Here is an 18,823-nt window from a genome sequence, read left to right as displayed (position 1 = left end):
GTCTGTCCCCTCAGACATGAACCTGAGCTCTCTGAGGAGGACGTTTAGAGCTGGTCCCCGGGGGGGAAGCCCACTTCTGGGTCCACAAGGGGGCCACGTTCTCACGGCAGATGAACCAGCTCCTTCCCCCATCCCGGGTGTGGATCCTCTCGTCTAGCTGCTCCCAATCCTGCCTGCACACTTGAATCACATGAGGACTTACAAAAAACCCTCCCGATCACAATTAAGTCAGAATCCCTGGGGCCGGGACCCTCACATCAGTATTGTTTTTTAAAGCAGTCTGGGTTATTTTAATGTGTACCCAGGGTTTAGAATCACTGCTCTAGTGTCTGCTTCTCAGCCGAAGGAAGAGAAGAAGAAAGAAGCCAGGGGTGATAATAGTGCTTCCTTCAAAGAAGCTTGGGTTTGAATCCTGACGCTCCCAGTTCCTGCCTCTGAAATCACTGAAAGAGCACCAATCCCTCGAACTTTCTGCAGTAATCAAAATGGTCTGTATCTCTGCTGTGCAGTGTGACAGCCACTGGCCCCAGTGAACTAGTTGCTGGTGCAACCCAGGCAGTGAATGTTCGGATTTTTTAACTCTTAGCTAATTTACACAAAAATAGCCACATATGACTAGGAGCTACAGTCTTGGGCAGCGCCACTCTGGAAAATGACTTAACAGCTACAAGCTTCATATCCGTAAAATAGGGACTAATAAGAGTTACTTCACTGGGCTGTTGTCAGGATTAGAGATAATGTATATTAAGCACATGGTGAAGACAAGGCATTCAATGAAAGGCTGCTTCCTTTCCTTATTAACATCAGCTCGTCACTCTTGAAAAAACAAAAACAACAACACAAAAACTTGCCCAGAAATGGAGTGCTCAGAAGCACCCCACCACGGAGACTAAAAATTCGAAGCCGTTCCAGAGAAACTCTTGGAAAATGTTCCTTAATTGTAGAAGTTCAATTGCAGCAGGAGGTTATCAGTTGCGAGGACTGTATTTTGTTACAGATCTAGCCGCAGCTCAATAAATTAAGCAATCACTCCAAATAACATGTTGCTTTAATCCCCTCTTGGAACAATTTCAAGTTGTTTGGTTTTATATTAGCACAGCCCTTGAAAGGAGACTCAACGTTGGTCTCATTTCTTTTTCCTCAATCCGTCAGACCCTCTCCAGATAGATCTCAGCGGGACTAGCAGGAGGGAGGATTCCGAGCCGAGCAGAACTCCTTTTATCAAACCCGCAGTGTTTTCCATCTTCTGGCCTTTATGTGCTCCACGCCTCGTTCACTAAAATTACTGGCAGGTTTATCTGCAACTAACACAGAAAGAGACACCTCTCAGCAGCCGGTTCTGGACGTGAAAAGCAAACTTGCAGTGGCTTTTCCATTCTCCTCTTCTCCCTAGTGGTTTATAATCTCACAGTAGAATTTCATTTCCCCTAGAAACTTGGCACCGGAGGTGTCAGCCGGGGAACATATTTGTTTGTGTAAATTAAAAGGAGAATATGTTTTGACCATATTTAAGTTCTAACTGCGCTAAAGAAATAAATACTGACTTGCGCAACGCTTCTCACTGCATGGCTCTGGCTCACCTCCCCAAACTCTGCCTTTGTTTATAAAACCCAAGCTGATGAGAACTCTGAGCAGCTTATCACCTCAGAAAGGGGCCACGTCCACCCCCACCCAGGTCCACATGGCAAGTCCGCTTACCTCATTTGGGACTTTTTTCCCCTGACACACTGCGTCCTTGCTGGGGTGGGCGAGGCCGTGGAAACGGGCTCCCCCACCCATGCGCTCTTGATGGGCATTGGGCAGTAGCTGTAGAAATAAAAAATGCACGTATCCTCTGGACTGAGACATTCTGCTTCTAGGAACGTATCCTGTGAGTATACTTGGACACATGCCAAAGAGAGTATATGTTATAATGGCAAAATCCTGGCGTTAACTGAAATGCTGGCTGGTAGGGGACAGGTTAAGTATGGTGCAATGCTAGAAGGCATTAGAAAGAATGAGGTGGGTCTGCGGGCTGTCACGTCTTCAGGATATATTGGAACGCCCCCAGCTTGCTTAATGTTATGAGCAAAAAAAGTGAATGCACTTGAACAGGCTTTGAAAATGTATGGAGATTATGCAAACTGCATCCAGCGGTTACTGTTTAGAAAGCAAAATTAAAGATAAATCACCAAGGGGGTGTTCCTTCATTTCCCACATTATCCTCTTCTGTACTCTTTTTCTTACCACCAGCATGGTATTATTTTCAAAATCTAGGGCAATTAAATAACCTAAAATCGTGTTTTTGATATGATTTCCACACTCTGGAGCAATATAAAATGATAATACTCTTTTCATTACGTATCTGTCAGGCTAGTGGAGTGGTGGTGGGAATCCTTGCTTTTCTGGTTTCTTTCTTTCTTTCGAGAGAGGGAGTGGGGGAGGGGCAGAGGGAGAGAGAGAATCTTTTTTTTTTTTAAATTTTTTAAAAGATTTTATTTGAGAGAGAGAGAGTGAGTGAGCGAGAGAAAGCACAAGCCAGGGAGGGAGGGGGAAAGGCGGAGGGAGAAGCTGACTCCCTGCTGAGCAGGGAGCCCCATGCAGGACTCGATCCCAGGATCCTGGGATCCTGACCTGAGCCAAAGTCAGACACTTAACCGACTGAACCACCTAGGTTCCCTGAGAGAGAATCTTAAATAGACTCCATGCTCAGCTCAGAGCCCGACGCAGGGTTTGATCCCATGACCCTGAGATCATGACCTGAGCTGAAATCAAGAGTCGGATGCTTAACTGACTGAGCCACCCAGACAGCCCAGCTTTTCTGGTTTCTTTATGCAAATAACCTGGAGTGGGATGCACGGTGGTCTCAGAGAGACACCAGATACGCCCACTTCCCAGTCTCTGGAACTTGTGAATATGACCTTATCTAGCAAAAGATGGGCTTAAGTCAAGGATCTTGAGATGAGTTTATCCTGGATGATCCAGAGGGGCACTGCATGCATCCTTAGAAGAGAGAAACAGAGGCAGACATAGCAAGAATAAGAACGCATGAAGACACAGGCAGAGATTGGAGTGATGTGGGCACAAGTCGAGGACCATGGGAGAGGCAAGGTACAGATCTTCCCCTGAAGCACCTGGGGGGAGTGTGGCTCTGCCAGGTTACGGACTTCTAGCCTCCAGGACTGTGAAATCCTACCTTTCTGTCATTTTAAGCCTCTTAGTTTGTATCAATTTGTTACGGCAGCCCTAGGAAACTAACACATCACCTGGCTTTTGTAACCCCTATAAAATGCATGAAGCACATAGGTACTTTACGAATAAGTTTGGTAGTCCTGTGTGTTTGGGGGAACACAAAGAATGCATTCATGCATTCCACAGACAGATATTTCTTCAGCATCTAGTTGGTGGCAGGCACGGGTGCAGGTCCTGAGGAGACAGCAGAGAACCAGAGATGCCTGACCACCTGGGGCTGACACATAAGCGGGAGAGAGATCGTAACTAGAGAGAAGGACCCATGATGGTGGCAGGGGCTGAAGAGAACAAGAAAACATGGAAGGAAGACAGGACCCTGGGAGAATGGGGAGGGGACACTGGAGTAGATGCGGGCAGGGGCTTCGTGTCCACCTGAAGGGAGAGTATTGAGCAGAGGAAGCGAGCACAGAACTTGACCCTACCGGGCACCCATTGGTTGGACCAGAATCGGTAGGAATGAGCTACCCTTCTCCCCTTTTTCCTTCCCCGCCTCCCTTCCTCCCACGTTTGTTGTCTGCCTACTGTGGGCCAGCAGCTGGGGACGCAAAGATGTCCAGGGTCCCCATGCCCAAGATCCTCACTCATGGGGGGCAACAGGCGTGAACAGATCACCACAAATATAACACGGTAGGCATGGGAGCTTTGGCCAGGATAAGCTGCATGCGTGGCCCATGGTGGAGAGCAGCGTGGGGAGGAGAGGTGGGGGTACGCTGGGGGCGAGGCTGGGGAGACAGGCAAGCAGGAAAAGGGCCAGATGTACACGTTCAAGAGCAAGGGCGTAGCTCTGATTCAGTGGGAAATGAATGGGCGATGGGGTAGCACAGGGACGCGTGTCTGGGGATTCTTGTATCCTCACGTACGGCAGGCACACCTCGGGGACGATGAGTTCTGAGGATAACCTACCCCTTTTAGCTTCACACAGTCCACAGAGAGGACACAGTCCCCACATCCTGAATTGGGGTGCTCTGGGCTGCACAAAAACCAGAGTTGATCCGACTGAGGCAATACGGGGGATTCATCACTCTGGTAGCTGTGATGAGGGAAAAGGCTGAGCTGCTCCTGGATCCAGCACGTGTAATGCTGTGGGGACAGAACTTAGCGCCGGCCTCTCTCCTTCCTCCCCACCCCCATCCCATCTCTCATCGCTCCCTCTCTCTGCTTGTTGACCTCAATCTCTGGGGCCACGGGCACCTCTGGACGCTAGAGAGTGGAGCTAAAGCAACCTTCCCGCCCGCTCCAGGTAGGACAAGCCTCGATTGGCTGTGCTTGGGTCATGTGACCACACCTGGACCAATTACTGCTATCTGGCACCGAAGTGGGCTGCTGCGATTGGTCATGTTTGGTCACATGTCCGTGTTTGGACCAATTACTGTAGCGGAGGGATGGGGGTCGTGGGTGGCCATCTTTGGTCGTATTCTCACCAGTGTCAGGTGTTAAGTGGGGGAGGAGGTGTTTGCAAAACAAACCCCCCAACCCCTAAAACAAAAACCCCATAGATAATAAAAAACCCAGAGCCATCTCACTCCTCCAGAGACATCTGCTGGCTGTGCTTCTACATTTACTTGGCTGAGAATTGCCTCAATCTTGAGTCAGACGCTTTAAGATCCACTATACGGTCTCCCAACCCCCCGAGCTGCCCGCAGAATTTACTCAGACCTGTTGTAGTTCTTTTTTTTTTTTTTTTTTTTGCTACTGTCATTATTTATTTTAATCAAATTTAAAAAAAAATTTTTTTTCATCATCTTTGGTTGATGATTGCCACTTCTGCTAAGGGTAGGAACTGCGCCTGTCCTTTTGAGGGCTGCATTGCCCCTGCTCAGTACACAGCCCCTTCTATGGTGTAGGTGAGGAACTGAGGAGTGAGGGCGTCTGGGTGGCTCAGTTGGGCGCCTGGGTGGCTCAGTCGGTTAAGCGACTGCCTTCGGCTCAGGTCATGATCCCGGAGTCCCGGGATCGAGTCCCGCATCGGGCTCCCTGCTCAGCAGGGAGTCTGCTTCTCCCTCTGACCCTCCTCCCTCTCATGCTCTCTCTCTCTCTCATTCTCTCTCTCAAATAAATAAATAAAATCTTAAAAAAAAAAAAAAGGAACTGAGGAGTGAATGAACGTGCGTTCACTCATTGAACTTGCCGCAGAGAACAGGAGGAGGTACAAGGTCCTTACCTGTTCTTTCCTCAAGGAGTCCCTCTCTCCTCCCCGCCCCCCTTCCCAGTCGTGTTGTATACCCCTCCATGACAACGCTCTGTTAATGTAAGTGCATCGCTGGGCATCATCCAAACACACACTGGGGGCTCTGAATCTCTTGGTGTCCTGAGTAAAGAGTATACATTCTTGCGGTGAGCCTGGATTAGCACAAGAAATAAGGTTCCTTTGGTTGGTGGAGACTATCCTTGAGAAGGATGATGGAGCTGAGAGGGATCGGGTGCCATGATGGGCTGCCAGTGTCTGCCATGACCACCTGCCTCAAAAGGGCATCCCTAGTCCTGCCACTGCTCTGGATGGTTTGCTAACCAGGGGGCCTCTGTTCTGAAGACTGCAGCCCTGTCATCTGCTGTGAGATCAGAGGACACTCAGAGTCCAGGACAAAATGGTGTGCCTAAATAAAACAACTGCAGGCTCTTAGGGAGGAAGGCTTAAGGCAAATGGCTAATTTTTTTAAGTACTTATAACCCACATGTCAGCTGGGGTCATCTTATTTTTGGAGATTCAGATGGAACGGGCTTGAACTCTGTCCCTCATGCCACTGTCTCCCACATGGGAGACCCAACTTCTCTTGGAAACGTTCCAGGGATTGGCGGTGAGGGGTGCTTATGTCTGTCCTAGGCACCAAAGCTCTAAATTCCTGTGTCTAATGAATTAGTTCTGCTCGGGCACCCTTTTGCTGGCCTCATGGGCATGTGACACGTACAGTTGCACAGGGCCTATGTTTGGTTTAATGCTCTGCTGTTGTCACCTTGAACTTCTGAATAATTTTTGAACAAAGGGCTCCATATTTTCATTGTGCAAATTACGTAGCCAGTCCTGCTTTGTTCAGGAGCTGTTTCTTTCCACCCCACGTTGACCCACTCGGTCCTCTGCCCCAATTCCTCTGATCTCCCCAAATTCTACCCACACAAAGATGTGGGCGGAGGACACTCTGAAGGTTTGGGACGGAAGACAAGTGTTGAGCCCTCAGCCAAGTTAACAACATAAAGTCAGTGCTTGAATTGGCTTCGAACTCTTCGAAGAGTGACAAAGGGGATGGAGGGAAGGCAGATGACTCAGGACTGGCAAAGGCTGGTAATTGTTGATGATGGGTTCCAGTGCTCATTACAGTATTTTACTTACATTCAATATGGCGGGAAAGTAGAAAATACAAAGTAGAAAAAGGCAATATAAGACGTGCTTCTGGCAGCTCCTCAAAATGTTAAACATGGAGCTTCCATATGACCCAGAAATCACACTTCTAGGGTATACGCCCAAGAGAAATGAATACGTACGCCTACACAAGTGTTGAAAGCTGCATTATTCCTAATAGCCAGAAAGTGTTAACAATCCAAATGTCCATCACCTGACAAATGGATAAATAAAAAAATGAATACTATTCAGCCACAAAAAGGAATGAAGGAATGAAGTCCTGTGGTATGCTACAGTGTGGAAAGACCTTGAGAACACAATGCTCAGGGAAAGAAGCCATTCACAAAGGATCATACACTGCTTCATGTGAAATGTCTAGAACGGGCAAATCTATAGAGAAGAAAGTAGATAAGTGATTGCTTAGGGTGGGGGGGAGGAGGATTAGGACACTGATGTTTCTTTTTGAGGTGATAAAAAGGTTCTAAAATTGACTATGATAATGAAGACCCAACCCTATGAATATACTCAAAGCCATTGAACTGTCCACTTTAAATGGGTAAATTGGATGGTAAGTGGGTTATATCTCAATAAAGCTGTTTAAAAAATAAGTGATGCCCCCCCACTTCTCCCACCAGGAATCCTTAGTCTTCAGCTTCTTGCCTTTTGGGAAATCCCCTTTCTCCTATACCCTCTCTCTTTCACACACACACACACACACACACACACACACACTGCTATCCTGCCTTTCAGTTACCTTCTTGTGCCTTAAGCTGTTTTTCATTCTCTTTCCATTCTCACAGACTTCAGAAAACTGCCTTCTCTGAGAAGTTCCTTCCACAGCCAAGGTGCCCCAGTGAGGTATCTTTCTAAACTATAACCCTTTCGTCTTTAAAAAGTTACTCAGTCACAGCTATTAAAATTACAGCTTTCAAATCCCCACGGTGTCCTATTATGGCAGTCACTAATAATTCCTAATAGTTGTAAATTCCCTCAAAAAAAGAGAGGCCGATTCAATCTCTCCAGAGCCAGGCATCTCTGACCTAAACATAACTTACTCACTTCACAGATGGGGAGAGAGGATGGGAAAGAATGTTCCCTGGGCCAAACCGGAAGGCAGGTTTTTGAGTCTGGAACAGGGGTGGGCCAAATTCGGCCCATGTCTTGTTTTTGTAAATAAAGTTTTATTGGAACACACAGCCACGTCGGTTCATTTCTGTGTTGTCTGTGTCTGCGTTTTTGTTATAATGGCCGAGTGGAGGAGCTGTGACACAGACCATAGGGCCTGCAGAGCCGAGAATATTTAGTATCTGGCCTTTTACGGGGCAAGTCTGCTGGTCCCTGAGGTGGAAGATCCAGGCTTGAACCCCAGCTCATCACATGCTGGCTGTGTGACCTTGGGCAGGTCAGTTTCTCAAGTGTTTCCTCATCAGCGAGCTGAAGGCAGTGATAGTGCCTCCCTGGGCAATGACTTCATGCGTGTCAAGTGCCTAGTATGTATAAAGCGCTCAATATATGCTGGTGGTTGTGTTATTTAGAAAAAGAGGCCGACGACTCTGACTTTATGGGGTTATCTGAAGCAGCAGAGAGCGTGCCTGTTTCGTAAAAACAGTTGGCGAAACATACAAATGTTTCTTATCGTCCTAAATATCCTAAAGGCTTTTCAGATGATTCTCTGCTTCTTAGTAATATTTATAATTTGGAGCTATGAGAGTATAAAAGGCCTCTAATTTCAGAGGAAGAAGGACCTCTGATCCACAAATCCAAACCCTCTCATTTAATGGCCCAGGAAACTGCCTCCCTGACCCCTGGCTGGGATTTGAACCTGCCCAGAACTAAAACCGGAGTTATGTTTTCGACTGAACTCTGCATCTTCTCCAGTAACAGGTGCTCAGGAATCCGGGCCCACGTGTCTGTAAATACCCGTGTTGTCCCTGAGCTCCCCACCGGCAGCTGTTCAACAGCGTTCTGCTGCAGAGTGTTGGCAGGGGTGGTCGGGGCAGGGAGGAACGAGGTGCACATCCCCACACCTTTCAGGGGCTACCTAGAAGCCTGCTGGGGTGGCCAGGGCTGACATTGCACCCCCCCTGACGACCTGCTTTCCTGGGAGGTGTCCTTTATATCGGTTTGGATCTGGATCTACAGCGGCCTCCCCATTCATTCGCTTAGCTTCACGGACATTAACTGAGCAGCTCATACATGCTGGGTCCTGGGGGTACAGCCGTGAATGAATGACAGTGCCTGCCCTTGGCTGTGTCCCCCTTGACTTCTCAAAGGGGCGACAAACAAACCAATAAGCATCCGAGCAGTTCAGCCCTGTAATCGACCTTCCTTTTGTCCCCAGGATTTCCATCCCACACCGAACCCTGCACTGGTGAATTGGACAATTACTCTGGACCTGGCTGTAGGCTCTGTGGATGGTAGGAGTTCAGAGTGACTGCTTTGGGGGTCAATCAGATCTGGGCAGGGCTGGCTCCCCAGTTTGCAAAATGAGAACCCGGGGCCCCGTGTGCCAAAATTATTAAAAATGTCAGGATGACAACAGCAGGGCATTAAAACTAGGGCCGGGCCCACAACCTGGGGTCAGACTCTTCCAGCTGGGCGTCTCCCTGCGCCCCGGTTTTCTCATCTGAACAAGGACCTGTTAAGGCCCACCTAAGGGTTGGTTGCGGCTGTAAAGGGAGATGAGGTGCCTATGAGAATAGTGGCCATTTGTTACTCTTAGGTAATGGTTATGCCTTAGGCAGCTCGTGGTCAATGCCAAGCACCATCCTTAGTTCTTTAGGGACGTGCGTTGAAGTCCTCCTCACTGCAGCCCTGTCATGTAGGTACTATTATTCTAGCACATCTGGATGGGGCAACAGAGGCCCAGAGAGGAGAGGGAGCTTGCCTGAGGTCACACAACAGTCAGTGGAAGCATCCGGATTCAAACCTGGGCTATCCAGGCCCTGGTCTGCGTTCTTAACCTACCTGTGTGTCCCCGGAGTTGACACGTGACTGACACACACAGGCAGGAACGCATGCCCCTTCCCTGAGGTGCTAACACCAAGTCTAGCGTGTGAAATTGCCTCCATAACGTGGGATTCTTTGTTTGCTTTCCCTTTCGTCTGTCTCCCCTGACTCAAGGGGGAGCCCTGTGCAGACAGGGGCTGTCTTGCTCCCGGCTGCGTCCCTGGCTCCTGGTGCGGTGCTTAGCACAAAGTAGGTCCTTGACGAGACATGTGCTTAGCAAAGGGAGTCAGGAAGCAGGTGTCCAGCCAGGGCATTCGGATCCAGAATCAACAGCTGCAATTCTCAGAACTTTAAGACTGTGTGGCTTAAGAACTTGTTCTGGGGAGATCCCACAGCTAAAGAAATCCTCTCTCTCCCTCCTGGCTTTTCCCACCTGGGGTTCTCCCCACCGTGTGGGAGGGAGGCATGGAAGGGGTGCCTGAAGGCCCAGCCCCCATCCTGGTGGGCCGCGGGCCAGGGGCGGGGGTTGTGCTAGGGCGGCTGGGCTGCTCCTGATGCCACCCCCCACCCCATGACACAGCAGAAACTGAAACCAGAGTCCGCCCCTGCTGGCTGGGACTGCACGCTCACTGTTTCCCTGTAAAGCCACCGTCCCGGGGGGGGGCAGGCAGGGGCTGGTGCCCGGGCCTGGCACAGGGTGGCCTGTCGAAGGAGCGTCCCTGCAGGCTGAGGGCGCTGCCGGTCCCAGGGCCGCTGGTGCTGTTTGTGAACCACGGCAGCTGCCTGATGGAGCCCTGTGACTTCCTTGATCTGGGACAGAGGGTTCTCTTCTCCCACCTCACTGAGAAACTGAGGCCCAGAGAGGTGCCCTGGGGAGGGGGAAGGGCGCTGGGTCATCGCCACCCTAAGGCCGGAGACAAATCTGAGCTATGGGGGTGGGGGGTGTAGGGGCGGAGATGTCACTGGTGTGGGTGGGCGGGGAAGGGGTGGGGGCACCCCTGAGAAGCGAGGACGTGTGACATCCTGGCTGTCATGGGTGGAGCCCGCCACAGATTTGAATTGGCGACCCGAGGATGTGGGTGCTGAAAATCGCTAAGACATACACGAATGCTTAATTCAGTGGGTCTAGGAAACTTGACTGTCTCGATTTCTGCCCCATCCTCAGGCTACCTCTACCGTTCCTTGCTTAATATGTTTCTTCTAAGCAACGTACCCTCTTTCACTTAAATAAGTTGGTATAAAAAGGGGGCCTTCTATTCCTACCCCCAATTGAAAACCAGTTGCTTGCTGCAAACAGAAATTAGCCATACAAAGAAATACCTAGGAGAATAATGTATACCTGGAACCAGGTACCACTTACAATCGCTGGGTAGATCTGCGCATCAGACTTGGGAGGTGGCTATTCTAAGCTGTGGGTTTCACGTGGGAGGAAATGGCGGCCCAGAGAGGTTGAGCCACTTGCCTGGGGCGACACAGCAGGAGTCCCAGCTGATTCCAGAAACCCATGCTCACTGTGGGGCTATGGTCTCCCCTCCTTGTTTGAGTCGCCTCAGCATATAAGGCGTGTGTTAGGAAATATTAGTACCAATCCCTTCCCCAGTGAATGCTTTAACTTCCCCATTTTCAAAGCCCGCCACAAAGCCTTCGGGGCTCATATAGCGCTTGAGCTCATTATAGCCGTGGGTGGCAACTATGATCCCTTCCAGGCCAGAGCCTGGAGTGTGGCCCCTCCCTTGGCAGATAGGGAAACCGAGGCAGAGAGTGGGAAAGTGACCTGGCTCAGGAATCGGGGGAGGGGGGAGAAAGCCAGGACTGGCCAGGGCCCCCTGCCAAGGTGAAGATCCCAGGAGGCCCCGCTGGAAGGACCAGGCTGAAGGGTGAGAGTCGCCTCACCCGCCTGGTCAAACAGGTAACACTTGCTCGTTTTCCACCTTTCCCACCTTGCCCCCACGCGTCCCCCTTCCCCCTCTTCCCCCTTCCCTCCCCGCCCCCCGCCCCTGGAGGGCAAAAAAGCACAATTAGCAACACTGTCTGTGGATGGCGCCTTTTTCTTTCTCGTGTGGCCGTAACCAGCTGTGAGGTATGTGCTGGGAGAATTTGGGGGGAACATCTTTCTCTTCTTTTAGTTGCTGGAAGACCTCAGAGCTGCCACCTTCCCAGCTAGCCCAGGGCCCCCGAGGAATACTGCAAGAGCAATAAGGATTTTTAGGGGCATTATGATAGTAGAATGGAAACACATCTGCCCCCAAAAGTCCCTCATTTTCCCTGCGGTAACGAACCAGCTGGGCAGGAAGTGGTGGTGCTCGGAGCACCGGGAGCCAGAACTAAAAAGGAAAAAATGTATGAAGTGAGAGCAACCTTGAAACAAGCCAAAGCTTTCATGGTCTGCGGCGGCTCCACCTAGGCTCCCCAAAAGCCTGATGATCATTGGCCGATAATTGGCTAAACATGTCGCTGTGCAGCCACTTCGAGATGGACGCGCCTTCTCTGTGGCCCAGAACACACCAAGATCGGGAACCCCAGAGCAGGTGGGAAGGACCAGGTCACTTCCAGGATTCGCCTGTGACGCTTCCCCAAGACCCCGATGGATGCTTCCCGAAATCTCCTTACCCATCTAAGGGAGCCATGCATCCATCAATACCTCCTGGTGTGGAATGCGGGAGAAAGGCAGTCAACGCGGAAACCCAGGGGGAAGTATCTGGAAAGGGGAGCACCTGTTTCCATGGCTTGGGTAGGGGAGCGTGGTGGTGGTGGTGGCTGATGGGGCAGAAGTGGGTGGGGGAGGGGGAATCCCCGCTCAGGTCCAGGAAGCCATCTCTCAGGTCTGGCCACTAGATATCGAGGACTAAGAAGTCCAGCACACTGTCTCCCCTGGGGCCGGTGGCCTGCAAGCTCTCTGCAGGTGCAGGTCCCCCAGGCCGGCCAGCACCCCTGGGCCCTGAAAGGGTTAACCTCCCCCACGGCTGCTGACACCCGAGGAGGAGGCTGCTCACCCAGCAGGCTGGCATATCACACTGGGCCATCGAGAGAAGAGAGAGGGGCTGAGAACAGCCTCTGTGAGCTCTGTGAATGGAGGCCGCCTCTGCCTTATCGCCGTTGGACCGAAAACGGGACGCAAAGCCTTCCCGGCCCAGAACCGGCTCCTTGGCCCCTGTCGCGTGGCCCCGGAGCCCTGGCAGGGACGCGGGGCATCTGTGCCGGTGAGCACCGGGCGGTCGGGGCCAGGCCTGCAAGGGACCAATTCTACGCTCTCCATGTGACAGCTGGTAACCCGGCCCCGATCTCTTCTTTCAAGCGGCACCTAAAATATTCTCTGGGTGAAGCTGAGGCTAAATAAGGCCCGGCCTGCGAGCGCCTGGTCTGGACCTTTTAATGCCATTCTAAGACACAAGCAGGAACCCACGCACGAGGCCTTTGGGTGGCCTGGAGTCCAGTTGCTGGGGCCAAACGGGAGTCCCGTGGGACGGGCTGACTCAGGGCTGGGTGCAGCATGCCTGAGCGGGCTTCTTCCCTGCAAGCTCAACTCCGGGATGCCCACCCACTTCTCTCTCGGCCGCCCCCCTCCCCGCCAGGCCGGCTCAGGGTCCCCTCGTCTGCCCAGCAGGCCCCCTGATGGGCCTCCAACGCCTTCTCCCCACTTCGGGGCTGCAACCCTTGCCCTGCTGGCCTGGGTCTTCCTCGCTGCCCGATGGAAGAGGCCTGGGGAAGGCGGCAGCTTGCTCGGTCGCTGAGACGCTGCTGGCCGAGTGCCACGCCCCCTGGGCCCACCCCAAATGCGAGGATCCCGGAGAGGACTTCCGGCTGGCCTGCAAAAGCACAGCTCTGCCCCTGAACCTTCTAGACTCACGCACAGGCGGATTTGCCCCAAGCCCCTCGGACGGCCTCATCTGTTTCCCTCTGAGCATCTGGGAGGCTGTGCTTAGCCAAGTGGGGCTCTGCCCTCACCAGAGCCCACGTGGTAAATGGGACACTGAGCCCTGCAGAGTCCCTGGGGAGGCCGCTCTCAGGAGCCCAACACCCCGCTTCTAGCCAATAAATGCTGCCGGCGGGGTCCTGGGAGCAGAGACCCCCGGCACCTGTCCGGGGGCTCGTTTGGGCACCGGCGGCGCCTCTCAGGCCGCGTTCAGGCCTGGGCAGGCAGTGGTCCAGGCTGCCTCGGGTGGAGATGCCAACAGGCCCGGGCACTGAGCTCACGCACGATTCCAACGAGAGAGCCTAGTTTTCTGCACGCCTCTGAGCAAACTTTCACACCATGCCGCACAGCTAACTTCAGGCTCAAGGTGGCCACCACCTCCCTTCCCTGCAGGGGCCAAGCAAATCCTGGACAAAAGGCTCCATTTGCCCCCCATCTTCCGGGTGCATTTTAAACATGGCTTTCTTGTGACACCAGCAGCAGTTTCCACTTCCTACGTGTGTGTCCCCCTTTCGTGGAGCGGTGCGGCCATTCAGGGACACCCGAGAAACAAGTTTGCCCTGTGGTTCCTTAAATGCAGGTGCTTGAAGATGATGTACAATCTGAAACTTGAAGGCTCTGTAAATACGGACATGCCCCCGAGAACCCAAGATTCCGGGCGGGCATCAGATCACTGGCCACTCTAAAGGGAGGAGACCAGAGGAGGGCTGGGGGCTCAGGGTGATGGTGGGACCCCAAAGCTCACTCCTTCCAAATTCTCTACCTCATCCACCCTTTTGCTTGAAAAGCCTGCCTGGCTACCGGGCCTGCAAAGCCGATGGTGGTTTACCTCATGGTCGTGTGGTGGTTTTGTTTCCCTCGTTCCGGACATAAGCAGTGAAAAAAAAAAAAAAAGGGACTTTACATGTTCCCAAGTTTGGGATGCTGGGCAAGAGAGAAAATTCCAGAACAATGTTTTATTTTGTTGGTGCGTGCACGTATTTTCTGGCAAGTGAGTCTAAGGACCGAGTTTCCCTTAACCATGATCAGGCTAATTTTTATCCTCACCGCCCGAAAGAGCGGTATTTACTCCACGATCCCAATTAAAAGAGGGTGAGCTGATCTGCTGCTAGAAAGCCGTACCTTTACCTGGCAAGAACCATCTTTCTGTTCTTAATATTTAAGGTGGAGGGGGTGTGTGTGTGTGTGTGTGTGTGTGTGTGTGTGTGTGTGTGTTGAGGGGGGCGGTGCTGGGGAGCAAGAAAAAGAGGGAGTGTTCCCTTGTAGGGACTTTCCCACCTATCATTGGTTTGAGTCATAAACGCGTGTTTTATTCTTAAGGAAGTATTCCTCTCATTGCACTACCCCCTCTAAATATTTCACCCCTGGCTAGATCATATTTTTCCCCCCTTTGAAACATTTGTGTCCCGATGAGATTCGCTGTATCTTAGATATTGATAAGAACTAAATTCCAAGTTTCTATTTTTTTTTTTCTTCTGAATCCACACGTCTTGGAGGTGGGGTGTGTGTGGGGGGTGCGGATAGCAACCGCTTCGAGAAATTTCACACAGGCCAAAGGAGAAAAGCCAAAATGCATTCAGCATATTCTACAGTTCCTTGTTAATTTGTGTGTGCACGCGCACGCGTGTGTGTGTGCATGTGCGTGTGTGTGTTTTCTTATTGCTGTGGGGAGGACGGGGAGAGGGTGGTGGTAGGAACATGCACAGGAGCTGTGATTCTCTGCCCAAGTACTGAAGACTTCTCACGGCAGAGTCCTGATTTACAAGCCCTTCACCATACCACCCTGCCTGTTTCCAGACTCCGAAGGGGGCCAAGTTGCACTAAATGTATTCAGAGTTCCACGCGCCGGTTTGGGGGCCGCGTGTCAGCCAGGGCCGTGCCATTGCACATGCTCGCAGGAAAGCAGACCCGCTTCACACTCGGCACGAAACTCTGTCTGATTCTCCCCACTTCACAATCCAGTCATGTTAACATACGGCTTCACCGCCTGGATGCGAGCTCAGTGTCTTGGCCACCATTCCGCGTTCCGGCCTCGTTAATTCACGCAACGCACCCGATTCGTACAAGTATCATTAAAGGCTAATTTGGCGAGATATCCTTATTTAGCAAAGCAAATAGGATCTGACAGCTCTCTGGGGCTGCCGGGGGCGGGGCGACGATCCAGCAAAGCACAAACACAATTTGTGTCACAACGTGACAGTTTCCCATCCATGAGCCACGCTGGGGCTGTGGACTCTTGAAAATTGTGCTGTTTCATCGTGTCCCGTAACAAAGAGAAAGAACTCGGGAAGTAAAAAACTGTTTTTGCCAAGACCCCGGCGCGCAAATGTCATCTGTGTGTCCATGTCTCATGTCTGTTAAACACAGAATGTGCCATCCAGAACCCTGTGTTCCAAAGTTCTTTAGGTACAGCTCACTTTCCCATTCGGTGCTGTGGACACCTGATTGAAATCCAGGTTTGCAAGTAAATCAACTTAAGGTATGTGGGCGTCTGCATAGGTCACAACCGGAGGGCAGAGGTATGCGTGTGTGTGTGTGTGTGTGTGTGTATGTGTTGAAATTAATGCAACTTAATAAGGTGACTGTTCTGGGAAGGTATTTGTGCCCCTACCACCCTTGTCTTAGAGAGCCCCGGTGAACACACTCTCCTGAGTCTCTTATAAATATGGCTCGTGGCAAGGCACCAAAGAAATACCGTGACTCCCCGCGGAAGCCAGCAGAGGGGTGCTCCTTTGACAAATGTGAAGAAAAATCTAACGTCATGACCATTCACAGCGTCAGCGGTGTTTGATTTGGAGGGTGTCAAACCGGGATGCCGCTCATCCCCTTCAAATCCTGTCCTCTACGACATCTCATTAAACCACTGGACCAAAAAAAAAAAAAAAAAAAAATTGTACAATTCCCTTATCTCTTTCTGGCCTCCCGAGGGAAGAGGCCCTTAAAAACTTAGCAGGTTCAACAACAAACTGAGCGTGTGTGCGCGCGCGCACACACAAGACTATCCACCTCCCCCCAACAGCCTTTCACTTTTACCAAAAGTAGCAAACCTCCCCCCCTTTCTCCAATCAGCTTTTAGACGTGCAACTTGGAGGTGTCAGCTCTTGGCTCTCTCTCCACGGACTGCTGGGCCTGAATCCCTCGATGTTTAGAATGACCCCAAAAGCGGGACTTTGTGGGCCAGTTGGATAAAACATAAACTCATCTCGCCCTCAAAACCCCGATTCTGGGACCACAGCCTCCAAAACCTTTCCAAAGAGGTGTGTTCCCCTCCACAGCTCAAAGCACTGGGCAGGCTGCCTCAGCGGCAGGATTTTGGAGAATCCTGGATAATTAAAAGAATCCTGGGTTTTCCTACAGGGATGACAGTCGATCTCACCGACAAGCCAGGATGGTGGTGGGAGGGATGGGGGCGGGTGTCTGCCCACCCCAAAGCCGAGATCTTTTCCCTCTCCTGACCCCAGCCCTACAGTTGGGCCCGAAAGCTTCCCAGGGAAGACGCTGGGCCCCCAAAATGTCCCTTAGCAAAGCGCAAAAGGAGTGTCCTTGGTGCGGCATACAATCCCCACCCCACCCCCCCTCATCTAGCTAAAGTTTAGTTATTTATGCCCTTAATTGTCCCTCATTAAAGTCAAATTTGCTGCTTGCCCCTATTGGGGGAAATTATTTCCACCTTAACAGCTCAATTAGCCTCTGGGTTCCGAAAAGGCCACCCCCCACCCTTTCTCCCCATTTTAAACCCCCTCTCTTTTTCACAACTTCTCCTAAAAATAAATTATAAATATGGATGTGTCCTCAGAGGATCTGAGCGGCACATTCCAACGCTCCCCACGGTGGGGATTGGAAGCAGGGGAGAGCAGAAAGGCCACTCCCACCCCCATCCCCAAATCAGAATGCCTTTTCCCCCCTAACTTTTGCCAGAGCAACACGGTGTGGTCTCGGGCCCTCGCACCTCACTCTGCACCCCGGAACCTAGTTGTGTGTGTGGTTTTTTTTTTCTTCCCCCGCTCCTGCCCATCAAAAGCTAAGCCAAAGTGCTATGGCCGCCTGCTCCTCCGGGGGGGGTGGGGGGGCGCCAACTTTACTTCGGGGAAGGTGGTAACTCTCTGGGGACTGTCCCCCCCTGCTGTGCCGGCGGTCCCCAGGGCCCGGGCCGAGCGAGCGCGGCCCGGGGCGCACGTGGAGTGGCGGGGCGCGGCGGGCGCGGACCTGCGAGCGGGCGGCCTGCTCTCCGCGCGGCATTGATATCGGGGTCACGCAGCGAGTCAGTTTCCCGCACGGGCTTTCCGGGGTGGGGGCGGGGTGGCTGCCTTTCCAACCGCGCGTTAATTTCCAAGCCCCAGCATCTGGGAGGTGGGGGGCTGCCTCGCCCCGATCCCACCTCCTCGCCTAACACGCCCCTCTCGGGAGCCGGGGAGGGGGCTGGGGAGGTAGCCCAGCCCCGCCGCCTCGGGGGGCGGCAGCGGCGGCGGATCGCAACCCAGACAGGCGTCTAGCGCCGGGTCCCCGGAGAGCAGGGCGCTGCCCCCGCCACCACCTCCCCGCTCCCGTCCCCACCCGCCCCCCAGGCGGCCGCCCCGCACCCCCCGGGCCCGGGGGCCTGAGCACCCACCTGCCGCGGCCCCTGCCCCGGCGCGGGCGAGGGTGCCATGCAGGCAAGAGGGGGAGACTCACCGCCGCTGCCTCCTCCGGGGGCGCAGGGGGGCCCCCCGGGGCTGCGCCTTCCTGGGCTCCCGGGAGGCGTGCGCGGGGCGGGGGGCGCCCGCGGGCCCTGCAGCCTCCGCCTCGATTGGAGCCCAGCCTCAAATCCTTCACCGCGGGGGGGGGGACTTCCAGAAAAAGATCCCACCCCTCCCCAGACAAGATCCAAGTGATGGGCGGGGGGCGTAGAAAATCCTTTTCTGCCGAGAGCACGGAGCCGACGGGGCTGCACCCGGCCTCCACGGTCCGCTGCCGCCACAAAGCCGCGCCCCCGCCCCCCTGGCCCCCCCCTCCCCCGCTCCTCCCCCCCCCACGCCCTATGGCCGGCCCGGGGCGGGGGCTGGGCCGGCCCGGGGTTGGCGGCGCTGGGGAGGCGGCGGCGGCCCAGGCGGGGCGGCTCCTCCCCGGCCCGGGAGAGAGGGCGAGAGCCTGGAAGCGGCGCGCGCCCGCCTGCCCGGGTGGGGGCTGGGGCGGGGGCCGGGGTGGAGGGGGTGCCTTCCTAGAAACCCTCGCCAAATATAGTCAGCGGATGGGGGCATTCCTAGAAATGCGGCGGCGACGTCAGCCTCGACCTGTGGGGGCAGAGCCTGGGGTTCTCCAAACTGGGGGGAGGACGGGGGGGAAGGAAGAAATTCCCCATTTCCGACACCCCGTGGGCCGGAGGAGGGAGCCTGGGCTGGGCCTCCCTCCTGGGGGCG

At 53.3% G+C, this 18,823-nt stretch overlaps 1 protein-coding gene and 1 long non-coding RNA gene across 6 annotated transcripts in view; one reads left to right on the top strand and one right to left on the bottom strand.

The window, feature by feature from the left end:
* Positions 1-18,823, top strand: part of PARN (poly(A)-specific ribonuclease) — a 305,400-nt gene that overhangs the window by 231,602 nt on the left and 54,975 nt on the right. The window contains exon 24 of one of the 2 annotated variants that reach the window (XM_054507517.2): positions 8,907-9,803. The exons of the other annotated variant lie outside the window; for it this stretch is intronic. Within the exon in view, the coding sequence (XP_054363492.2) occupies positions 8,907-8,986 (80 nt within the window). The 3' untranslated portion in view covers positions 8,987-9,803. Of the gene's footprint in view, positions 1-8,906; positions 9,804-18,823 lie in introns of those variants that run through there. 2 annotated transcript variants of the gene reach the window in all.
* Positions 966-18,392, bottom strand: LOC123840907 (uncharacterized). Of its 4 annotated transcripts, XR_008506103.2 has the most exons (4): positions 18,099-18,392; positions 16,123-16,290; positions 1,699-1,806; positions 966-1,304 (listed from the first exon to the last, which is right to left on the bottom strand). It is a non-coding gene; the product is annotated as an uncharacterized LOC123840907 (long non-coding RNA). The 4 variants fall into 4 exon arrangements; XR_008506105.2 differs by lacking the exon at positions 16,123-16,290 and having other exon boundaries at positions 18,037-18,392; XR_010411851.1 differs by lacking the exon at positions 16,123-16,290.

This window comes from Mirounga angustirostris, unplaced genomic scaffold (assembly GCF_029215605.1).
Source record: "Mirounga angustirostris isolate CCGP_5_RB_7025 unplaced genomic scaffold, mMirAng1.0.hap1 SCAF_5, whole genome shotgun sequence".
Lineage (NCBI taxonomy): Eukaryota > Metazoa > Chordata > Mammalia > Carnivora > Phocidae > Mirounga > Mirounga angustirostris.
Note: the sequence above shows the minus strand (reverse complement) of the source record. Positions and strands in the feature narration are given on the sequence as shown.